Source organism: Thermothelomyces heterothallicus (assembly GCF_042370625.1).
Source record: "Thermothelomyces heterothallicus CBS 202.75 unplaced genomic scaffold P884_scaffold_25, whole genome shotgun sequence".
NCBI lineage: Eukaryota > Fungi > Ascomycota > Sordariomycetes > Sordariales > Chaetomiaceae > Thermothelomyces > Thermothelomyces heterothallicus.
The window spans coordinates 92,507-115,650 of record NW_027192586.1 but is presented as its reverse complement, the minus strand read 5'-3'; the positions used below and the strand labels follow the sequence as shown (position 1 = coordinate 115,650).

The 23,144-nt window shown below is 57.2% G+C and overlaps 6 protein-coding genes across 6 annotated transcripts; 3 read left to right on the top strand and 3 right to left on the bottom strand.

Moving 5' to 3' along the window:
• Window positions 1-960: 960 nt before the first annotated feature.
• Window positions 961-3,096, top strand: P884DRAFT_208338 (uncharacterized protein; the record flags this gene model as incomplete). Its single annotated transcript, XM_069438865.1, has 4 exons — window positions 961-1,202; window positions 1,304-1,415; window positions 1,482-1,915; window positions 1,968-3,096. 4 exons carry the CDS (start codon window positions 961-963, stop codon window positions 3,094-3,096), a joined length of 1,917 nt encoding a protein of 638 aa, XP_069294846.1.
• Window positions 3,097-5,148: 2,052 nt separating this feature from the next.
• Window positions 5,149-7,638, bottom strand: P884DRAFT_65820 (ATP-NAD kinase-like domain-containing protein). Its single transcript, XM_069446004.1, has 2 exons — window positions 5,840-7,638; window positions 5,149-5,686 (listed from the first exon to the last, which is right to left on the bottom strand). Exons 1-2 carry the CDS (start codon window positions 7,377-7,379, stop codon window positions 5,172-5,174), a joined length of 2,055 nt encoding a protein of 684 aa, XP_069294845.1. The 5' UTR covers window positions 7,380-7,638; the 3' UTR covers window positions 5,149-5,171.
• A 3,470-nt stretch (window positions 7,639-11,108) lies between these two features.
• P884DRAFT_279899 (ribosomal protein S5 domain 2-type protein) lies at window positions 11,109-12,028 on the bottom strand (the record flags this gene model as incomplete). The annotated part of the gene is made up of 3 exons (XM_069443374.1): window positions 11,109-11,522; window positions 11,600-11,757; window positions 11,839-12,028. 3 exons carry the CDS (start codon window positions 12,026-12,028, stop codon window positions 11,109-11,111), a joined length of 762 nt encoding a protein of 253 aa, XP_069294844.1.
• Window positions 12,029-12,617: 589 nt separating this feature from the next.
• Window positions 12,618-14,015, top strand: P884DRAFT_208386 (uncharacterized protein; the record flags this gene model as incomplete). The annotated part of the gene is made up of 1 exon (XM_069438869.1): window positions 12,618-14,015. One exon carries the CDS (start codon window positions 12,618-12,620, stop codon window positions 14,013-14,015), a length of 1,398 nt encoding a protein of 465 aa, XP_069294843.1.
• A 753-nt stretch (window positions 14,016-14,768) lies between these two features.
• Window positions 14,769-15,725, bottom strand: P884DRAFT_208241 (uncharacterized protein; the record flags this gene model as incomplete). Its single annotated transcript, XM_069438855.1, has 1 exon — window positions 14,769-15,725. The coding sequence occupies one exon, from the start codon at window positions 15,723-15,725 to the stop codon at window positions 14,769-14,771; it is 957 nt and encodes a 318-aa protein (XP_069294842.1).
• A 2,623-nt stretch (window positions 15,726-18,348) lies between these two features.
• Window positions 18,349-22,031, top strand: P884DRAFT_208225 (uncharacterized protein; the record flags this gene model as incomplete). The annotated part of the gene is made up of 2 exons (XM_069438852.1): window positions 18,349-18,773; window positions 18,824-22,031. 2 exons carry the CDS (start codon window positions 18,349-18,351, stop codon window positions 22,029-22,031), a joined length of 3,633 nt encoding a protein of 1,210 aa, XP_069294841.1.
• Window positions 22,032-23,144: the final 1,113 nt, after the last annotated feature.

The following is a 23,144-nucleotide window of genomic DNA, read 5'->3' as shown; positions in this document are numbered from 1 at the left end:
TTGTTGTTGTTGTTGTTGTTGTTGTTGTTGTTGTTGTTGTTGTTGTTGTTGTTGTTGTTGTTGTTGTTGTTGTTGTTGTTGTTGTTGTTGTTGTTCTTGTTGGGAGCATGCTGGGTTGCTGCATCCATCTCAGCCTCTGTAGATACCACCATTTTCTTTTCCTTTTTTTTTTCCCCAGTTCTTGTTCCAGGTTTGAAGTCGGATGCGGGGCGTTTGTGGGATTGCCAATGCCCTGTTGAATGAGTCTGGAGAATTGATGCAAATCTCGAGTGGATTCCACACATGGATCCCGAACGTGCTTATTTTCCTCATGAGCTCAACTCGAATCGATCCTTGAATTGGAGAAACTCTAGAGCGGAATATTAATATTAGAACGAAAGGGCACCGCGTGCTTCCTCCTCTGCTTCAGTTGCTACAACACTGACATGCCATAACCATTCTTTCTATCGTGGATAGGTGGATAGCGGAGATGGTTCAGGAAAATAGAGGAAATCGCGGTCAATTCACGACTCTTGGCGGTTTAAACTGCGTGCTTGTTTCCCGGTCGCTCTGTTGACTAGTTACCTGATCAGGCAGCCTCTCGCAGCCGTGATTGGTCGAAGCTGACGCGGCCGCGAAGGTCGCGCCAACGGTGGATCCGGCCCTCGCAGATGATTGCGGGCTCGGGCTCTGCTGCACCCTCCCACCCGCTCTTGCTCCGCGCGTCTTGCAATAAATCCCAGTTCGACCGCGACCTTCCCCCTCAACACGTCCGGAGTCCTGTCAATCCTACCCGCCACAGCTCCTTCTCTTACTCTCTGAGCGAGCATGTGGATTTGGCAAAGCTAGGAGTAGCTCATCCTCTCTTTCCTCCCTCCCTTCCCCCGTCCTTCCTCCCTTCTCCCCTCTTTCCCTCTTTTCCGACAACCGAAGCTGCGGGCGCTCGACGCGTGTTGAATCCACCTTTTTGGCCTGCCCGACATGGCGTCCGAAAGCTCGCCCCAATCTTCGTCCCAGGCCTCCCCCCAGGCCTCCCCCCAGGCCTCTTCCCAGGCCTCGCCTCCCCCCGCCGCGTCGCCCGCTGGCTCGCTGCAGAGCAGCGCCACAACACCGGGTGCCTCTCAGCAGTCACCGCAGACCAATTCGGACTCGGCATCGCCATCCGCGACGAGGGAGGACCGCCCGAAGAGCCAGCACCCTAAAGGCAAGAGGAACAGGACCTCGTATGTGCGCCCCATCTCTCCCTCCACTCCTCTCCGCTTCCCTGCCCCACCGCCACCGCGTGTCCTTAGGAGCGTTGCATGCTGACGTACTTTGGATGCAGGCCGGCGGACAAGGCCGTTCTCATGCAAGCCTACAAGCAAAATCCACAGCCGAGCCAGGACGAGATTGCCGAGATCACATCACGCGTTTCAATGAGCAAGCAGGCCGTGAGGGTAAGGTTCAGGATGGCGCGTCTCGATGCGGCGTTGCTTGGGCACCAATACTGACCACCCCGCCAGATATGGTTTCAAAACAGGCGCCAAAATGACCGCCGCAAGGCGCGTCCCTTGTCGCCCCAGCTCATAGAGACCATCACCCAGGGCCGCATCTCTGTCTCACGCTTCGCCGACCCCGCGGGGAACAGCCCCTACAACCCCGAGAGCTTCCCTGCCGACTCGAAGGGCGTGTCGCCGCCGGAGCTCCGCGCGGGTTCCTCTGGCCTTCCGGACTCTACTGGTTGCCGCTCCGACGTTGGCCCTGGAGGTGCATCACAAGCGCGGCCGGAGGGGGGATCTTTCACTTCTCGGGGCAGAGAACTTGTGACAAGCGCCGACCCTGCTCCTCCCGTTCCCTCTTGGTCCACCTCGGGGACGCCTGGCTATTTGGCCAACCGGCGGAACGCCGCCAGTGCTCCTTCCTTTGCATCGAACCCTAGCCATCATGAGCCCCTCAAGTATGTAGCCGTCCGGTCCCTTCCTAAGCGCTAATGCTCATCCGTGTCGCAGATCCCAGCCGCTGCCATCCCCGAGTTCGCAACCGAACCCTTCGTGTACGGGTCCCGATGCCCCCGCGTGGAAACCGAGCTCCCAGCCGTCGCAACTCCGCCTGTCCATGTCCATAACAGGCCAGGCTGAGATCGTCGAGGCAGTAGACTCTCCACCACGCACGATCCCCCCACCAACGCCCGTAGAACCCGTCCCGTGGCCAGACATTTCAAAGTCATCAGTCCCCCGTCGCTCTTCCCTTTCGGCCTACAGCAGCCGGAGGGTGCCCCGTCTCCTGCGTGGCCGGTCGAGCGACGTCCACGTCTGGGAAGACTGCGCCAGCGCAACCAGCCAGGAGGACCCTCTGATCGCGCAGGCCAAGCACGAGAGCAGCGGTTCTGCGACGGCAGAGATCAGTTTGCTCAGGTCACTGAGCTCGGTCAGTGCCAACTCTTTTGACCAGAGCATCGGCAGCAGGGCAAAGCGCCGCAGCCATCTTCTGGCCCATACCCCAGAGAGCCGTCATGCCGTCCTCAAACGGCCGAGGCTTGAAAGGGCATGGAGCAGCCAGGCGCGGATCGAAACAACCTCGGCCCTCAGCCAGCGACACAACATCCAGAGAGTCCCCAGTTACACCACCAGCAAGCCCAAGCCCATGAGCGGGCTCGACCACCTGTCGCTGCTGGCATCCGAATCCGACAAGGAGAACTTGAGTCCCGACGAGGACGGCAACCCTCGCCCCTTCCGCCGCACTCTTTCCTCTGTCACCAACCCGAGCGGCAGGCGGCGACTCCCCTCGGGCCCGCCGTCGGATAAGAACGGCGAAAAGAACCCGCGCCGGACCCTATTGGACCCGCAGCAGCATCGTCCGAGTGCCTCCCTTTCGCGTAGCGCCACCTCGCCCGCATCGTCGTCCTCCTGGGCCGCCTACTCCAAGCAGTTCCAGACAGGCGGCAGCAGGCAGCGGCGCTCCCCAGTCAAGCCTGATGTTCCATTGATCTACGAGGACGACAATGACGACCGCGACGAGGGCGGCGACGCAGATGAAGTTCAGCGCTTCATGGCTGCTGCAGCTGTCGAGATCAGTCCCAGCAAAAAGAAGGAAGTGGACGCCGCCGCGAATTTGATTGCCCTCAAATTCGCGCGCTGAGCGGTGGGGTTCCGCAGATTTACCAACAATGTTTGACGTCGCAGCCTGATCAGATCTTGGTCAGAGAATAATATGGAGTTGAAAAGTTGATGCTGATTGATCGAGGACTGCGTATTTGCTTCTCTATCCCGCAAGCTCACGCAATTTTTCTAAAAGGATGGCAGTTGGAAGGTATGGTGGTTTGTTTACAGTATCGGCGCGGTTTCCATTTGTGTTGCGTTGCATTGGCGTTTTGATGGACGCCAAACCCATGGTTGCCCAAAGGCCAGGGATACACTTTAGTCGGCCCATTATTTTTTTTTATTTTTTTATTTTTTGGTGAATTTTGTGGGATATCTTGGCTCAGTTACTTTAGCTGGTGGGAGGCGAGGGCGTTGGTTGGCCATGAGCTCTTTCCTTCTCGCTTTATGCCGTCGTTGTCCGCTGGAAGTCTACTGGATATGCTGTATGTATACGTTGTATGCAGAACAAGAGGGTTCCGCTGGTTTTGCCGGGATTGTTAGGGATATAGTACCCTTTCTTACCCCTTAGGGGCAGGGAAATTATCCTCTAGGATTACAGAGGCCACTGTTCCTGGACGTTTAGGTGCGTACGAGTCTTTGCCGACAGCCTTAACATTGGTTTGATTGACGAACGGGAATGGCTGGGTTACAGATGATGAGCGTTGCCAGTGTTGTGGATGGTGTTTGGGGCCTCACTTGATTGGCAATGGATCCATTGCACCCTAGGAAGAGCGGTTGGCACGACGGGTCGTCTGGGAAGTGCTTCTTCCCTTCCCGGTTGAAGTACACACATGCAATGACGATAGACGTACTCCATAGCCACCGGGCATTGCGCCTCCGGGTCAGCTTTCTCGGCCTTGCCTGGAGCAACCACAGGTCCCTCGCCCTCGCCTAACAGTTTTAACAACATGAACACAACATGACAAACTCAATCAATGTTGCCGCACATTCAGGGCTCTTCTCTCGCTCTTTGGTCCCTCGGTGAAGATCCGGAAGCCATGCCACGGATCTGTTAGCCGGGGGCGCGGTAATGCCGATGCCGGCCGGAGAACCAACGGCCCGGTGTCTGTCCGGCTTTTCTGTGACGCCCGGTTATGCCGCGGAGGTCGAGAATCAGAGAATAAAGTAAAATAAGATTAAAATAAAGGAGCATCGAGGCCGGCTGTCCGGTCTTGTGCAAGTGACAGCCGTCGTCCCCCTCTGACGGATACGAAGCACGCTAGTGACTTACAGCCAGATACTGCTTCGGAAATCGCGTGATCATGGCACGACAAAGTCCTTTCAACCCCTCGGCCCCTCGGCAGTCAGGGACTCAGGGGAGACGGCAGGACGTGGCGCCTGCTGTACTGCACACACAAGAGAGAAGAGGGCAGGGCTATAATTGACGGCGAAGGAATGTGACGGCCAGACCCGGGCACGCAGAAGCAACCAATGGCAGGCATGTGAGATGTCGTCTGGTTCGATTCGACACCAACTGGCTCTAGGATTGCGGGGTTGCTGCGTTGCAGTCTTGTAAGAGGTCGGAATCCCCTTTTTGCTGATGACATCCCCCAAGAGCTAATCGATCCCAGAATCGTACGTTCATTGCCGAGTCCTAGGCAAATAAAAAGCCTTTAAAATATATATATATAAACCATCCATCTCCTCCCGTTTCCTCATCATCCCGGATCGATCCCGATTTGTATGTGGAAGTCACTGAAAGATAAACACACCCAAAACGCCCTCCCCGATATAAAGAAACGATCGCGCAACTTGACATCCCGCGTACCAAGCACAGCGGCACGGAAACCAGCAAAGCGAAAACATATGCCATGCTTCTTCAAACCCATCAAGCCCCGTGAGACACGCGACACGCACATACACCACGCTATGAAGATGCTTTCGCTATGGTCTCGAATCCCGCCCAACCAGCTTGTCCTCAAACCCGATATGATCCTAATAATAGGGAATAAGGGGGTCACCCCCTTCTATGGCAACGGAAGCCAACAATATCATCAGGACAGGAGCGGTGAGGAGAAGAAGAGATGAAGAGGTGGGGGGGGGATAATAAATAAAGCGGTACACAAGAAAAAGCTACAAGCCCAGCATGCTCATCTGCCTCCTCAGAGGACTAGCAGCGGTACTGTTCTCCTCGCTCGCGTAGCAGGCCGAGTCGGTGTCAATGTCCCACCCCTCGTCGTCCTCGCTGCCGTCGGCCGACTCGCCGTTGTTGCCGTCGGCCTTGCCCCCCTTGTTGCCGCCGCCGAGGTCGAAGGCCTTCTGCGTGGCGGCACGCACGTTCCAGCGCAGCGTCCTCGACACGCTATCGAACCACTCGGTGGGCGTGCGGAGGACGGTGGGGAAAGGGTACTGCGAGGCAGTGATGGTGACGTGGTCGCCTTGCTTGAGCTCGATGCGGCCCTTGCCGTCAAAGGCGCAGTAGGCGGTCGCGCGGCTGTTGCGCGGGACCGACACGCGCAGGCACATGGTGTCCGACAGGACCATGGGCCGGAACGAGAGCGTGTGCGGGCAGATTGGGGTTAGCAGGATGGCGGGGATGTCGGGGTGGACGAGAGAGCCGCCCGCAGAGAGGGAGTAGGCCGTGGATCCTGTGCGTGGGTGTGTTAGAGAGAGAGAGAGAGAGAGAGAGATAAGGAAAGAAAAGGAGGGAAGAGGAGGGAAGAGGAGGGAAGAGGAGGGAAGAGGAGGGAAGAGGAGGGAAGAGGAGGGAAGAGGAGGGAAAGTGGGTAAAAGGCGCTTACCGGTCGGCGTCGAGAAGATGCAGCCGTCCGCCTGAACCACAGTCAACAGCTCGTCGTCGCCGTACAGCTCCAGGTTGGAGACGTAGGGGGACGGCCCGCGGTCGATGACGAGCTCGTTCAAGACCTCGAACTGCTCGCCCTCCTCCATCTCCTGGCCCTTGCCGTCGCGGTAGACGGTACATGTGAAGCGCATCCGGAAATTCACGCGGATGCCTTCGTCGCCCATGACGCGGTTTAGGTGGTCCTTGTACTGGTCAAATTCGAACTTGGTCAGGAAGCCGAGGCTCCCCAGGCTGAAGGACAAGACCGGGGGCACGATGCGCTGGAAGAGCCAGGAGGTGTAGAGGACGGTGCCGTCGCCGCCGAGGGTCAGAACCAGGTCGAAGGTTTCGGGCTGGCTCCAGCACAGGTCGGGGGTCCAGTACTTGAGCATCTCCTTGAAGCGGGGGTCCAGGTCGGTGATGCCCCGGGCGTCGAAGCGCTTCGAGTGGCGGAGCTTGGCGTCCACGTACACGTTGACGCCAACGTCGGAGCCGTACCGGGGGGTCAGCAAGAGGAACATGGCGAGCTCGCGGGTGAGGAGGACGAGCTGGTTGTCGCGGGCCTTGGTCACGATCATGACGTTCTTGAAGGCGCGCTTGAAGGGCCGGCGCTGGAGCTGTTTCGACACCTCGCGCACGCTCCGCGCCGTCTGGACCAGACGCGAGTGCGACATGGACTCGTCGTCCTTGATCTCCTCGAGCACCTTGTCCAGGTTGACGGCGTCATCGAAGCCGTTGTGGTAGAAGCAGGGCGACTGCAGCGCCGGGAAGGCGGCGGTGGGGGTGGCGGCGGAGATGGAGCGGGCATTTTGGGCCTTGGCGAGGCCGTTGAGGGCGTCGCAAAGCTGCTGCGAGGAGGCGGACTCGGGCCGGTCGTCGGCGCCGTTGGAGGCGCTGTGTGCGGACAGCATGCCGGTCAGCGAGAGGGCCTGGGGCTTGTTGTTGCGTGCGACCGAGGCCAGTGCTTTCAAGATGGTCTGTCGCGGGACAGACTCGGTCGAGGGCGCGTTCTTGCGGTGTCCCCGGGCAGGGGCAGGACAGGCGGGGGCAGCAGATCCGGGGCGGCTGCTGTACGGCGAGTATTGCTGTTGCTGCTGCTGCTGCTGCTTCTGCTGAGAGAAATCGGGATCAGGCGGAACCAGTGCGCCTGTTATAGGCAGAGTGGATTGCGGCGCGGCGACGAAACCGTCATCTCGATTCTCTGTTGTTGTCGTTGTGATGGTTGCTGGAGCTGCTGCTGCTGGGGCTGCTGCGTCTGCAGCACTCGACGAGGTCGCAGTCACAGTTGCGTCGTCGAGGTCTGCAGGCGATGACGAGGAGCTCGGATCCCCGTTGTCCGGAGGCGCCAGAGTCAGGGGGAGGAATCCATTCAGAGCCAGCGAGGTCTCGGAATTGGCGGACGAGGGTTTATCAACTCCATCCAGGGCATAACGCTTCTGCCGCAGGGGATGCGGGATGTCAGCGGGGATCCCTGGGACTGGGTGAATTGAACCGGACATGGTCGGACTTGGGGGGGTGGGGATTGCTATTTTCAGCCCCGCCGGCTCAGTGCAAGTTTGGCTGCTGCTGTCTTGGCTCGGGGGCAAAATATGTGTGTCCGGAGCACGGCCTAGTTAGTTGTAGTAGTGCAACGCAACAAGTCGGCACCTCGCTACCGATAACAACTGCGTCGGTGATGCGCACGTTTCCCCCGCCCCTGACCGTCACGTCAGGGTCAACACTGCAGTAGCGTCCTGCAAATAGTCACAGTAGGTCTCGCCTCGCCGGTGCGCGTGGGCGCTCGCTCGTTCCCGTCGGGGACTATTTCCTTTCTCTAATAGTGGGAACAAGGTAACCGTAGTGGAAACCTTCTGGCAGGGTCGAATTGGACGGCTGGGGCCCTCAGATTGGTTACAGAGACCCAAGTGCGGCAAGATGAGAGCGGTCTCGCTTTTCCCCGTGTAACCCTCGAGTTCCTGCAAGAGAGTCGGGGGAAATGCACGAAGTGACCCGACACGCTGTTCTGCCGACGTCACCGAATGGCAAAGTCGGAGCCGGGATTCGGGTCGATTGGCGAAAGATCAGATCCTGCCGCACTGCCCGAGAAAGTTGAGATCCAGTCAAGGGACGTAGTTGGATCGTGCACAGAATCGACTGTCTCCGAGAGCGGTGTGTTAGTGGCGTTGCCCCCGTGCGTAATCATGGCCTTGTCTTGGACTTGGAACGCCGAAGCGAACAATGCCAGTGGGTGTGGGTGCGTGCGGCCCGGCCAGACAGGGCCTGAGCAGCAAGGCACAACCCGGTGTGATGTGCTTTGAGTGGGTACCTCGATCCCGTACTTGCAGCAAGGGAAGGGACGTCCGCGCGAAGGTAGGTACGGAAGGCTATGCAGAGGGGGGGGAAGATAGAACAGGAAAAAATATATAATATTAACAAGCCGCAGAGCTCGCTCACCTCCGAGGGTACCAAAGTCCGCAAGGTTCGACCGGCGAATTGATTTTACGCTGCTGTGTTTGCGGTGCACGCTGTCCCGACAGAACCTAACCGAGAATGCCTCGGGGACTTGACACCGAGCTGCAGATGGGGACGGGAATGGCTTTTGTTGTGGGGGAAAATCGGTGGGGGGCTGAGGGCAGTGAGGTCAACAGGACACACAGGCCGGCTGTCAATGGTCCGACCGTCTGGTTGCAGGTAGCGTTGGCCGTTTTGGTGCACCGATTGGCAATGCTGCGCTGCACGTTGGTTTTGTGACTCGATTGCAATCTGCAGTCTGTCCTTTCCCGTGGTTCAACCGCCAAAAGCGTGATCAGGCGTATCGTGATCAGTGGTGATGGTGCTCGAAAAAATGCTGAGATCAAGAATTGGGGGGATGCCGGATCGAGAAATTGCCGAGAACTTGTGACCGCTTGCGGCACACAGAGCGAGCGTGATGGTGCGTGCTAATGCCAAGTTTGGATTCCGCGTCTTCGGAAAAAGGTCCCGAGAGAGTGTCGAAGAATTAGACCGTTTGTGGCTAAGGTATAAAGAATAGTAAATAGTAGACAAAATAAAACGTAATAAACCAAGAGATGTGCAGTCAAAAAGGGGGGGGGGAGCGGAGGAGACGAAGATTAGAAGAACTGCCAGAGTTCTAAACCAGGCAGGCTCTCGGAGCCGGAAGAAAAGAAACGAAGAAAAGAGGAGGGAAGATGTCAAGGAACGGCAATCTGGGTCATCAAGACGCGACTGAAGAGAGAAGGCGTACACTAGCAGCATGCGCATCTGGATGGTTTAATATCTCGATACACGACGACCATGTTCCCATGTCCTTCCCCCTCGTGTGAAGAAGGCAGGGGACGAGTAACTAGGGGTAAACACAACGAGATAGGTAAGTACCTTGTACGCTCAAACTGCAGTACTACTGTACAGAACTGTAAAAGTACATACACCCACCCCTCTTACACGCCGAGAGGCTGGTTTCCGCGTGCCGAGTTCAGCATCCCGCTGTGTCATCGGCAAACTCTCCCGGTCTGCCTCCAACTTCGTCCCCACGCAGCTCCGGCACATTGAGCCGGCTTTAGTGTAGGAGTGTCTCTGTGAGGAGTATGAGACCCATGTACATACACACACATACAGAGAGTAACTAGTGTATATACTATGTACATGCAACTCCATGCATCACGTACCGGAAAAGCGGCATTCTCTACGTCTTGCACTTGGGACGACAAGCTTCCCCCGAGGCATCGATAACGTTACCACTCGACGGTTTCTTTCCCATGACAGCACCATTCTAACTCCCTGGTTTCGCATCATTTTCTCCACGTAATAGGGTGTCAATAACAGGCGTCGTTATTTCGTTCTCCCTTCGCTGGGGGCCCAGAAACAAGGGATGTGTCTGGGCGTTCGGGCCTGCGAGTCTCAGCATTGCCTCCTGGATGCCAGGGTCTGGAGGCGAGCAGTCTAGCTCTCCCCCAGTGGGATCGCCCAGCGGAGCAACCCCCTGACAGCTACAAGCGGGGACCCGCACATCTGCCGCTCGAGCCAGCTGCAAGCTGCGGCTAGGGGATCGGTTCCGCAACCCCAGCGCTCATAAACTACACTAACTATTCCGTACAGGGAGCCGCATTAAAGGACCCAGTTTTCGACGACAACCCCAAGTTACGGAGGAGCTCCAAAACGTTTGGGGATTTGCTAGGCGGATTGGGGGTCTTAGATAAGAGGCCGCGTAGTGTATGTATGGACGTACATACAGTAACATACATACTTACACGGCGCTCATAGTAGCATTGTCAGCCCCACGGAGATGATACGCTCTGCCCAACACCATTGGCGGGAATCAAGCAGGGACGACGCCAAGCAGCCGGCTTCTCGAGTCCAGCGTATCAATAACTCTGCAATAAGATGCTCAAGCCCTCAGAAGTCGGGGTCCGAGAGAGCCGCCGGGGATGTTTCGAAGGTCGGCGTCAAAAAATAGAGATCCACCACAACTGCATGTACTACACATGCAAGGCTTTACCTGGGCCCCCCACATTCCGGAGTGAGGAACAATTGAACCCTCAGCAAGCGCCCGGGGAGTCTCGAACCCGCGGTCATCACCTGCACAGAGCAACATGACCGATAAACCCTGAGGACGCAGCATCGCAACTCCGTGGAAGCGGTGAGGAGGATACTGTAAACGGAGCCCTGGCTAGTGTTGTGTAGCCACGAAGGATGAAACAGGGCCTCGGCCCGCAAAATAAGACCAGTCCGCACACGACCCTGCAAGCGGGCCCACCAAACGTTTGAGATGGTAACAGGTTTTTTTGGTGGTTCCTGACAACACAAGACATCCATCCTAAAAAGTCCCGCGAAGCGGCATTCATTTTGTTTTGTCGTGATAGCTGCCAAGCTGCCCGTTGGCCTGGGCACCGTTGCCGATGGCCGGTATTCTGGTCGCCTTGTCGCGCATCATTTCAGGCTTGCTCCTGTGAACATCCGGACATTCGTATCCTACACTATGCTCCTCCATCAGTGTTTCCCTGCTCCTGCTTTCCTGCCTCCCCCTTCACACACAAGGCGGGGGACGCCACGTCTTGGGGCGTTTTAGAACTCATCATCGCGAGGCGAGCGATGTCCGTATTTCGAGCCGTACACGCCTCGGGGTTCCCTCCATGAGCCCGCCCCTTTCAACGACTTTTCACACCCATCCAGCTTTAACCTCAGAGCTCGCCTCGGCGCTGCACCCTCCCCGGTTCAGGCTGGATCGAGGATCGCGACAGGAGTCCGCCCTCTCACTTCCAATGAAGGTCCGCAGCCACCTTTGACTCCATAGCTGACCGGAGAAACTGGCGCATATCCGGTCCGCTGGTCTGCTCGTCGTCCAGTACCATGGCCATTCCTTCCTTGGCTGGCGCGGAGCGGCAGCAGATCGCCCTTGCAATCTCGTAGACTTCGTCCCATTCGCCGACTGTAAAGTCGCCCTCGCTCTCTGCCAGTAAAAGGCCGTCATGGGACGTGAAACCCAGTACATGAACTGACTCTGCTGTTTCGACTTCCCTCGGCGAAGGGTCTACTATCGTCCTCTTGCCGCCGTCTTGACGCACAATGGCAACGGCCGTTGCCGTTGCCGTCGCCCTCATCGGCACCCCGGCCGAGAGGAGCGCCAGCATAGCCGCCTGGACCAACGCCGGCATAATGGCAAAGTTCTGACGCAGGCGGTCAGCAGTCGAAGCCCCTTTCCTTTCTTTTTTTCCCGCTAAATGCCGTTTCGGATCCGACTCACCAGGCTCGCCTGAACAAGCTTCGTGTTCACATAGTCGTTCTCTGGAGAGTCTTCGATCTGGAGAACGATCTGGATGAGAGAGCGGGGGAAGTTCTTGACGAGGATGAGCTGAGTGAGAGAGGACTGCAAGAGGGATTCGAGGTGCCGCTCCCGGGTTCCTAAAGGGAAGCGCAAGTGTCAGTCTGGGTTGAGAAGTCCCTTCCCACGTGCCGACGGGGAAATCGAGAGGAGTCTCCCACCTCCGACGCCCGCTGCTGGCCGTACGACGACGTCAACGTGTGCCTCGTATGCGTGCTCATCCCTCCTCTGCGCTTCGATGGGGCCATTGACTGACGCCGTGACGGTGTACCCGGCGTGGGAATATTTTGCAGAACCGTCCGAACGCGGAAGAACTCCGAGTGCAGCTTCTGGTGCCGTTGTTGCTGTCATCTTGACCTTTTTTCTCTGCCTTTTACGAGTTGATTTGTGACTGGATGTCGAATTGTAATTATGTAGTTCACTCGCGCAGGCTTCTCACCTAATTTTCGACTTCGGGACGCAACGCGATTGCCCAATTGAGTCTTTTGCGGCAGACTTCTGGGCTGACCTGCAAATGATACAGCCCCGCAGTTCAGTGACTTCCGGGCAAGCAAGGCAGCGACTTGCAGGGTCCACGGTTGCTGCGTCAGCGGGCCCAGGCACCACTGCACACTGAGCTTCAAAAGCGCATGCCCGACTTTGAAGCGAGTTCCACGGCGTTAGAATATTCCATTTCATCGCGTCTCGTCGAAAGAAATATTCGGTAGTCGTCACACAGTCCTGCCGACACCTATTCCGAAATCGGGTGGCGAAGTTGAAATGGATTTCGAACGCACTCAGCACCGATACGTATGTACGATACCTAAGTCAGTTCATACGTAACTATCCGTACAGTGCCTAACCCACTTCTTTCAAATAACTCGCTCGCGAACTCATCACCCCATCGGAAGTCGTACCAAGATTCTCTCTCCATCACAGAAAACAAACAAGGAACCTCGACATGACATCGACATCCCCAGCTATGGTCCCCAAAAAGGAGGACCAGAATGCCGACTCGGGCGCTGCCCCGCGTCCGGGGCCAAGCGGGGCCATTCCCAACCTGAGGGACCGCATCCCGAAACTGGAACCCCGGCGGAGGAAGGCCGAGCCGGTGAACCCCATGCCCGTCCCGGAGACGCCGCCGGCACCGCCGCGGCCGGATCCGGCAAACCTCAACTTCACCGTCCCCACCAGGAGGATCCTCTCGCAGAGCGACCACCAGCTCTTCCTCTCGTCGCCGACCTACACCCTCATCCTCTCCTTCATCTTCGGCCTGTCCGACTCGGTCGTCGACAGGCCCATCTCCTCCGTCAGGGACGCCGACCTCTCCCCGACCTCGCGGGCCATCCTCGCCATCCTGGACGAGGTCGAGGCCCTCTGCGCGGACTCACCGCCCGAGGACCAAGGCGGCTCCCGCTTCGGCAACAAGGCCTTCCGCGTCTTCCTCGACAAGGTCAAGAAGCGCGCGCCCGCCTGGCACACCACCCTCCTGCGCGTCCCCCACCCGGCCGCCGTGCCGGAGCTGTCGGCCTACCTCTGCCACTCGTTCGGCAACCGCACCCGCATCGACTACGGCTCCGGCCACGAGCTCAACTTCTTCATGTGGCTGCTCTGCCTGCACCAGCTCTCCCTGCTCTCCCCGGCGCCCGACTTCCCCCCGCTCGTCCTGCGCGTCTTCGCCCGCTACCTGGCCGTCATGCGCCGCGTCCAGGGCGCCTACTACCTCGAGCCGGCCGGCTCGCACGGCGTGTGGGGGCTGGACGACTACCAGTTCCTGCCCTTCCTCTTCGGCTCCAGCCAGCTGCTGCACCACCCCTTCCTCACCCCGCGCGCCGTCCACCACGAGCTGACCCTCGAGGAGTTCGGCCCGGAGTACCTCTACCTCGGCCAGGTCGCCTTCGTCAACAGCACGAAGACGGTCAAGGGCCTGCGCTGGCACAGCCCCATGCTCGACGACATCAGCGGCGCCAAGAACTGGGCCAAGATCGAGGCCGGCATGCGCCGCATGTTCGTGAGCGAGGTGCTCGGCAAGCTGCCCGTGATGCAGCACTTCCTCTTTGGCAGCCTGATCCCCGCCGCCGAGGGCATGAGCGAGCCGCCGCCGCCGCCGCCGCCGCCGCGGCGGCGGTCTTCCAAGGAGGGCGGGGCGGGCGAAGAAGGGGCGGAGGAGGAGGACGGCGACGAGGAGGAAGGGGGCGAGGTGGAGGTGTTTGATGACCAGAACGGGGTGAGACATGTGCACCAGCCGAGCGGCTGGGGGGACTGCTGCGGGATCAGAGTGCCGAGCAGCATCGCCGCGGCCGCAGAGATGAAGAAGAGGGGGGCTGGGGAACAGCTAAGGAGGATACCGTTCGACTAGAGGAATGATGGCGGCTGGGCAAGTTTGTTGTTCAGGACCTGGTACCAGCCGAGACCCCATCTCTCGCCTTGGCTGACGGGGAATAAGAGTTTAATAGGAGATCCGAGAGTGTGCAATGCATACAATGAGAGACGAACAGCATATCTTTTATTACAAGTGAAAGTAGCAATCATGTGCAGATCACGGCTAGGTGTAGCACGGTATCCTTGTTGCCAGAGCTTTCGTTTACAATGGGCTAGACTTATTCACATATTCCGATAGAAGCTGTCACTATCAAGCCGACAAATCTTGGCTGAGATAACCACAGTTTGAGTACGGTACAACAATGCTTCCTGCTGGTGCTCAACTTAAAAGGACCTGAGATGTCCACGATAGACAGGCGTTGAATTCCGCTCAGACCCGAGCTCCAAGTGTAAATAAATGCAGTCCTGTTGTTGTGGGGATGCCGCCACTTTGCCCTGCTGAATGCCGATGAAGAAGGGTATCAAAACAGCTGATTTCCACTAAACGCCGCCAATGCTGAATCCCACTTTGCCCATAGTGCTGAATGAAGAGCAAGAAAAAAAAAAGAAGAAAAGGAAAATGAAACAGAAGCCGCGTGCCAAGACGCCTCCTTAAGCTGGTACAGCCATCCAGCACACCCCATTCTCTCCGAGGTCAGCCTCCCCGTGCAGGGCCACAGGCAGCCGAGTGACGCACGCGTCAGTCGGCCGAGTATACGTATGCCCGCTGTGGTACGAAGGCTAAGGGACCTCAGTCCTCCCAGATCGTCTCTAGATCCAGATCCTGTCTCCTCTCGGCGCCGCACACACTCCATCGCTTCCGCTTGTCGCGCGAACTGAAACCGCTCAGTGTTCGGCCGCGAATCGGCACGTCCAAACTGCTCCTCCCTTTGGTTTCTCCGGCGTCGGCAGCGTCAGCGGCAGCCTTTAGCTGGGCAATTCGCTCAGCTTCCAGTGCAGCCTCCTCGGCATCCGGCGAGTCCGGTATAGTCTCAAGACTGGAGATGCTGGGACTCCTGGATCTGGCAGAAGTAGGGGTCGAGGGCACAGAAGAGGACGGGTAAGTGCCTGAGTATCCGTAGTTGCCGCCGGATAGAGAGTCGTACGGTCGGTGCGAGGGCGAGATTGCAAGGGACGAGGGCGTGGTTGGGGCATGGGAAACCTGGCAGAGAGGGGACGACGGTCTGCGGAGCTTCGGCACCGATGCGAGAGTGGTGATCCCCATGGCTAGGTTGGGCGAGCTGCTCCCCTCCGGCATCTTCCGCTCATGGTCGAAAATGGAGATGCGGGTTGGCGAGGAAGGGAATGTTTCGTCGACCGGCTTCCGCGGAAGGCGAATCCGGCTGGGAGAGCCCGAGGGGCTCTGCGGGCGGATATGGGGCGAGTATAAAAGGTGACCCGTGGCATTCGTGCTCGGCATCGACTGGGTGCGAGCCATGGGAGGCGCCAGGCTCGCTGCCGACCGTAATCTGACGTGGCTACTAGACAACGGCGAGGATGCGCGGGGTCGGTAGGGAAGCGCGGGTGGCATCCACGACGGCGAGATGGGAGGAGATAAGGGCGGGTCTGTCGACCGGCGGACGGTAGGAGGCTTCCGGAGAATGTCGGGCTCGTGAGCGCCGAGAGCTGTGGTCGGCGAAAGTCGCAAGCTCGGAAGGGGTGATGATCGAAACTCCTCCATCCTCTCCGTTTCGGGGACCGGCTCCATATTGACCGAGGTATAGGCTGCACTCGGGAAACCGGATCTGTCACGGGTAACAAGGGTGCATATGGAGTTGGAAATCGGTTCAGTTCGAAATGAAGTGGCGACGGTCGGAGAGACGTCTGCTAGGTGACAGACCGGAAGCGCAGGGTGGACAATGGCAACAAAGACAATCCGTTTGCAGACGGGCGTTGTTCTTGTCCGGTTTATTGTCAAGATCGCGTTAGGTGTGGCTGGAAAGCCCACGTGTCGAGATCGCAGGAATTCCAACCGATCGCTTATTAAGTTTTCGCCGAGGGCATGACCGGCGGATAAAAAGATGTGAAGCGCAAGTCTCGCGGAAAAGTAACTCTAGGCAGGACGTAGAAGATGGTCGGTCAGTCGAAGTCGGGGCGTTGCAGCGCAGGCAGGCGCTCCTGCCGAATAACGAGCGAGATGGAGTGCACACCAGCGGTTGGCTGCAGGCTAGGCTCGGTCCCATGCAGCCAAGGGAAGGGGGGGGTGGTTTGAGGCGGGGGCTTTATCCGGCAACAGGCGCCCAACCGCTGGTGGAGAAACCCGCAGTAACAAGACAAGTTTGTGGGGGCGGGAGCGCTGATTGGCAATGCTAATCACGCGCCGTCGCGCTTGCCTGCGTAAGTGTTCAGTGGAATCACCGGGCAATCTTAGATCGCTTGGGGTTTCACTCTCCCTCCTCGTTCTGGCAGTTGACTCAAATTCAGCTCCAAACCGTTGAACGACTCAGTCAACAGGAACAAAAGGACAGACAGATATATGAAATCTGTTCTGTGATCGGAGTTGGGTGACAGACCGAAACACCGGCCACGGAAGGGATGCCGCTCCCTCTAACTATATACCTTCTCGTCAATAGTCGAGCTCCTCGGATCACGATCGTCTACATCTTGAGCATTAAAGGATCGCTCCTTCGCCACCCCACACCATCGCTCCGATGATCCAAAATGGCCCCAGAGCTTGGAGCGATGATCTCAGGGACCACAAAGCCTTTCCATGCGTGGGCTTTGCTTCATGGTGGAGTCAATCTCTCCTCAATGCCGACAGCAGCAGGTCGTCCTATCTGTTTGCGGCGTGGCAGCTGTGCGGCCCCTCGGGAAGCTTGGTCCGCGCGCAAGCGCCAACCCGTTAGATCTGCCCGTTCAGATTCCACTGGCTTCCATGAGAATGCACCATTGTGAACGACTCAGGGCACCGTTTCATAACAATTGCAGCATTGAGCCAATTTCACTAAGTGAGATAACAGAATGTTCAGGAAGATGCTTGCTGGCACCCCTCTTCCGAGTAGCCTCGAGCAATCCCAGTATGAGGCTCATCATACTTAAGCGCCTCAAGAAGAAGCCATTTGTGATTTCACTTTCCCGAGCCACCAGCGCGCGACAACCTGGATTCCGACAAGACATGTCAGAGGGCCGACAAGATCCTATATGGTTAGGCTAAGGAGCCCAGGATTACCTCTCCAATGTTTGCCCTGCCATATGAGGGTATCTACTATAAGGTATCTATTCTTCTAGATGATTCGAATTTCTTGTCAGTTAAGTGACAATTCTATAGTGTGATTTGGATAGATAGTCACCTACGGATTATACTACACCACCACTACGTAGTGCGCGGTAGGACGGAGTACTACTAAGTAATCCGTAGACTCGTTAGTTTTGGTAGGCGCGGTTAAGGGACTGACCCCGGTTCTCCGCATCTTTCGGGGGCCCGGTGTGCCGGATCTAATGAGCCTGCCTCGCTCCCGCCCCGCCATCGAGAATCCCGGCCCACATGACAGTTTTGGCGGCGGACTTTCGACTAGACAATTTGGACGAAACACCGAGCATGGTAGCCACCATGACAGTCATTGTGGCAAGCGTCCGGTGAAGTAAGCGGCTTGACGCTTCAACTCGCATTGAATTCCGCCAAAACCCATAGCAGGTTGACCTCTGTTAGTGTCTCGTGCTATCGCAGATCGTGCGTCCATGCATACTTGCCTATACCTCGCATATCCCAACTTGGCACATCTGGGGGCGAATTGTACGATGATAGGTCGGGTGTTAAATGAAAAGGTAAAAGCAGGTTCTGATTCGATTTGTTTGGAGCGGGCCTAAAAGAGCCGCCTATACGCGATTTGATCTTGTATCTTATCATCGTCCTTATGTATTTGAAGGTATTCGTTAAGGCAAGTAAGCCGTATCTTTACGGTGCCGCTGGCAACCCAACTCGTGCCGCGAGGCGCTGGGAACAGTGCGTGCCAAGTAACAGAATACTGTATTACTCATCGTTACTCATACGGCGTGCTGGGTTGCGATTTCTGTATTTGCCATCAGTCCTCGAAACAATTTTGCTTGAGCGATTTGCCTTCCGTCTCCTAGTCTTTCTGGTCTTTTTGAACCCTCTTCCGTTTTCTGTGTCGGAGCTGGCCTGTTTTACATAGAGTTTTTGTTTCTTTTTTCTTTTTCTTTCTTTTTTCTGTGTTTTCAGATTCGATTTCTGAACTCGCTGTATTTCAAAAAGCGAACGACAAACGACCTTCTGCCGAGACTCGTTCATCCTTTAGTTGATTGGGCCTTTAAGCTGTTCTATTGCTCATTCTATGACCGAGTTGGGCATTCTGACACCAATCACAACAACCATGACCGAGGTGCCAGCAACGGCCACCTCGCAGAGAGGCTCTCATCGAGGAAGAGGGTGGCGCGGAAGTCGGTTCAGAAGAGGCCGTCAGCAGGGACCAAGGCGATCAGATGCTCCGGCCGAGGGAAGCCAGCCTGTACAGCCAGCACAGCCAGAGCCGGCCGTGAGTTCTCGTGAGCCAGTCGCTACCGCCAGTCAGGCTGTAGATGTGGCTCCTCGCTTAGATCCCCAGCCAGGGAGGGGAAGGGGGAGGCGCGGCGGAGGGAGACGTGGGACCGGTCAACGTTCGATCGTGGTATCACATCGGGGCGGGCGAGGGCCACCCCCCGTGCCAGGCTCCGGGGGCAGCGGTCCGTCCGGGCCTGGGCTTAGCGCCGCTGCTCCCGAGTTTGTTCCTGGTCAGCCCGTTTCTATTTCTTCCTTGGGGTGAGTTTCTCCACGCCTTCCCGGCGGGATTATACTCATGTACATCACAGTTCCGATCAACCGCAATCAGCTGTGCGACGGAAGCCAGAAACTGCGTCGCAGGTTTTGCCCAAGTCCACAGCAGAGGACCTGCCAACACGGATTCACGAAGACATTGACCACCGTCAGTACGAGTGTGTCATATGCACAAACGAAGTGCTGCGAAACTCCAAGGTGTGGTCCTGCTCAGTCTGCTGGACTGTGACCCACCTCCACTGTGTGAAGAAATGGCACACGAACCAAATGAAGGAGCGGCGAGAAAACCCGGGACCAAATCAGCCAGAAGGCTGGCGGTGTCCAGGTTGCAACTCGACGTTACACGAGGAGCCTGGGCCCTATCGTTGTTGGTGCGGCAAGGACGTCGACCCAAAACCCATTGCTGGTCTTCCTCCCCACACATGCGGACAGACATGTTCGAAGCCTCGGGCCACATGTCCGCACCAATGCTCCTTGATGTGTCACGCAGGGCCTTGCCCGCCTTGCACTCTTATGGGCCCGACTCAGACTTGCTTCTGCGGCAAGAATACGTCCACCAAGCGGTGCAGCGAGACGGACTACGCAAAGGGTTGGAGCTGCGGGGAACCCTGCGGCGATCTGCTTCCATGCGGAGAGCACTACTGCACCCAGACGTGCCATGCCGGGCTGTGTGGTTCCTGTGAGGTACCTGTGTGGGCTACCTGCTATTGCGGAAAGGAATCGCGAGAGATATCCTGCAGCCAGCGCAACGATATCCTGGAATCTTTCAACTATGGTCAAGTCACACCACGGTCAACACCTAGCGGCGAAGAGCATATCTCAGACGCTTGGTTCGAGGGATCGTTCCAATGTGACAATGTCTGTGGCAGGCCATTCGACTGCGGACACCATACCTGCCAGAAGCCCTGTCACGTTCAAGATGAAGGCGCCGCTCATTGCCCTTTGTCTCCTGATGTGGTCACCCACTGCCCATGCGGCAAGACCCCGCTCGACTCGATGCCCTTGGAACCAAGGAAATCATGTCAGGACCCTGTCCCACACTGCAAGAAGCCATGCAATAAGGTTCTGGCCTGCGGCCATCTATGCCCGGACGAATGCCATATTGGCCCCTGCGCGCCCTGTACTCAATACGCCGACATCTCGTGCCGATGTGGAAGGACAACGGTTCGGTCTGTTTGCCACCAAGGCAACGTCTCCCCTCCCTTGTGTTTCCGCATCTGTAGAGCCCAGCTCAACTGCGGGCGACATGAGTGTGGAGAGCACTGTTGCCCTGGTGAGAAGGCGGCGGCTGAGCGGCGGAAACAAAAGAGGAGTGTCAACGAGAATTACGAACCTGAGCATATCTGCTTGCAGGTGTGTGGCCGCCGGCTCAAGTGCGGGAAGCACACGTGCCAGCAGCTCTGCCATAAAGGGCCCTGCATGTCGTGTCCGGAGGCCATCTTCGATGAGATCAGCTGTGCCTGCGGACGGACTGTGCTTCAGCCGCCTCAACCATGTGGGACAAGGCCCCCCGAGTGTCGATTCCTCTGCACAAGACCACGCCCGTGTGGTCATCCGTCGGTCGAGCACCAATGCCATCCTGACGACGCATCTTGTCCAAGATGTCCCTTCTTGATGGAGAAACCCTGCATCTGTGGCAAGAAAGTGCTGAAGAATCAGCCCTGCTGGTTCGAGGAAGGAAGGTGTGGCCTTCCATGCGGAAAAAAGCTCAAGTGCGGGATTCATGAATGCGGAAAATCCTGTCACAAGCCCGGCGAATGCGAGGACGCTGGAATCTCCGGGCCACATTGCTCTCAGCCGTGTGGTAAGGTCCGGAAATCGTGTGAGCATACATGCGCCGACCAGTGCCACGCGCCGTATCCCTGCATGGAGGACAAGCCATGTCAATCCAAAACGTTCATTACCTGCCCTTGTCAGCACCGGAAGCAGGAGGTTCGATGCCAGGCTACGCTACTTAACCCGTTCCCCACGAAAGAGTCTATTCTCAAATGCGACGACGAATGCCTGCGGCTTCAACGCAACCGCAAGTTGGCCGACGCCTTGAATATAGATCTTGCAACGCATACCGACGACCATATTCCCTATTCTGACACCACTCTCCGGCGGTTTCGGGAGAACGTCAGTTGGGCACAGGAGCAAGAACGTCAGCTCCGCCTTTTTGCTGCCGACCCAGAGGAGAAGCGAATCAGATTCAAACCTATGCCGTCACACCAGCGTGCGTTCATACATGCTCTTGCCGAAGATTTTGGCCTAGAAACAGAGAGTCAAGATCCGGAACCACATCGGCATGTGTGTGTCTTTAAGACCCCGCGGTTTGTTTCCGCCCCGCAGAAAACGCTGGCGCAATGCATCCGAATAGCCAACATAGCGGCGAAGCTCGGCACCGGCACATCCGCTGTGAAATCCGCACAGCCTTCACCCGCTCAGACACCGCAGCCGCCCTCCTTCAACGCGCTGCTGCTCAAAGACCCACGGTTTGGCCTAACCATCGACGAGCTAGAAGCCGCTCTTTCGCCCGAGTTAGCGGCCGCCTCCCGCTCTGGCCCAGCCCTAAGCTTCACGACAAGTTTCCTTCCCTCGACGGACGAGATTGTCATCAAGGCTACGCCTAACCTGACGGCGGCAGCTGTTGCCACCTCGCTTGCTTCGACCCCGCAAGCCGTTGAAGCTGTCCTGAACAAGCTTAAATCCGAAGCCGCAAAGAAGGTCGTATCGCAGCAGAGGCTTGTAGGCACGGTGGCATTGTGCCACGTCGACCCGTCGGGGGCCATTACCCGCAGGGAAAAAGACGCAGGTGCTGCTAATGGTGGAGGTTGGAGCGCGGTTGCCAGTCGCGGTTCGTGGCGGAAAATAGCGAGCAAGGCGCCCGTGGAGACTACAGTTGCTGAGCAGCGGGCCCCGAGCGCATTCGTGGCATTGAGGAGGCTGGAAGTGAGGAAAAAGAAGGAAGCTACCGCGCCTGTGGAAGAGGACTGGCTGGCTGCGATTGAGAAGGAGAAAGAGGAGCAGGGAGGAGAAGCTGGAAGCAGCAACGGATCTGAGATCGTCGATACCGCTGGCGATGAGGCCTCAAGCGGCAACATGGATGGAATTGTCGAAACGGGAGAGGAGAGGGAGGGAGGGGACGGACTCGAGGGAGAGGAGAACAAGACGGAGGATACCAAGATAGAGGACACCAAGGCAGAGACGGACGTTACCAAGACGGAGCACATCAAGGAAGAGGAAGCAGTTCTAGGATCCTGAGCCTGTGGTTTAAAGGATCCAAGCTATTTTGATGGTTAATAATATGACAACATATCAGTCAACGTGAAGCTGCTAACTCCACCTTGGTTTAGATAGAGCCGGTTACGTACTTTTTTTTTTTTTTTTTTTTTATCTCGGTTGCTTGATCTAAGACTCTTCCAGGATAACTCTGGGAGAAGTGAGAACCTCTTTTCTCTCAAACGGACACTTCCCCTCTTCTGATGTGTTTTATCTTTCTACATTTTGCTGTTCTGAGCCGGACCACATTATATGAGAGTGATCTAATGATGGCTTACCCCGAATGAGGTTTGGGCATGTTTGTGTTTACGGAGACTTGGCGTGAAGAAGAACTGACTCAAGACGTCGCACACTTGTGTGCCTAGCTCTAGTCTCATCAGACGACGGCTGAAAATAGTGCCTCGACATGGGGTTGTACTTTTGTATTCCTTCTGGTATTTGGAGCCATCTTGGTTTTATGACGAGCCGTGAGACAGACCAAAGGCACCTCGTTCCAGACGGTGAGTAGATTCTAAATTGCAATTAACTCAACCAAGAGTTCATAGTTTTGCCAAGCATATTGAGAGTAGCAGCAGCAACACTCTACGCGCATTATCAAATGTCTGTCCACCGCCAGGCAAAGTCCGTCTACCGGATTGCCGTCCCATCTCTGCAGTAGCCTTCCCTTCCCTGCTCCGGTTCCAGCGTCGTGAGTGTCATTAGCGTCATAACCGTCATAAAAAATCCGCAAGTGATTAGTGAGATTAGTGAGAAGGAGAAGGAGGAGGAGGAGCGGGGCCAGCTGCGGCCGTGGCACCCTGTTCCTCGGCGTCCCCGCCGCCCTTCTGCCCCTTGGGCTCGGTCAGCCCGTCACCGAGATCGAGCTTCTGCATGACCCCGACGGCGAGCTCGTTCTCCCCGCGCATCCTGTCTTCTTCTTCGCGTCGCCGTCGTTCCTCTTCTCGGTCGCCATCTGCCGCCGCCACCGCCGCATCTTCCGCCTCTTCTTTCTCCCTCGCAGGTTGCTCCACGCCCAGTTCGACGGCCTTGGCCGGCGCGGGCACAACCAGGCCGTCCTCCCCGGCCGCCTTCTCTCCGTCGCGCACGTGCAGGTGC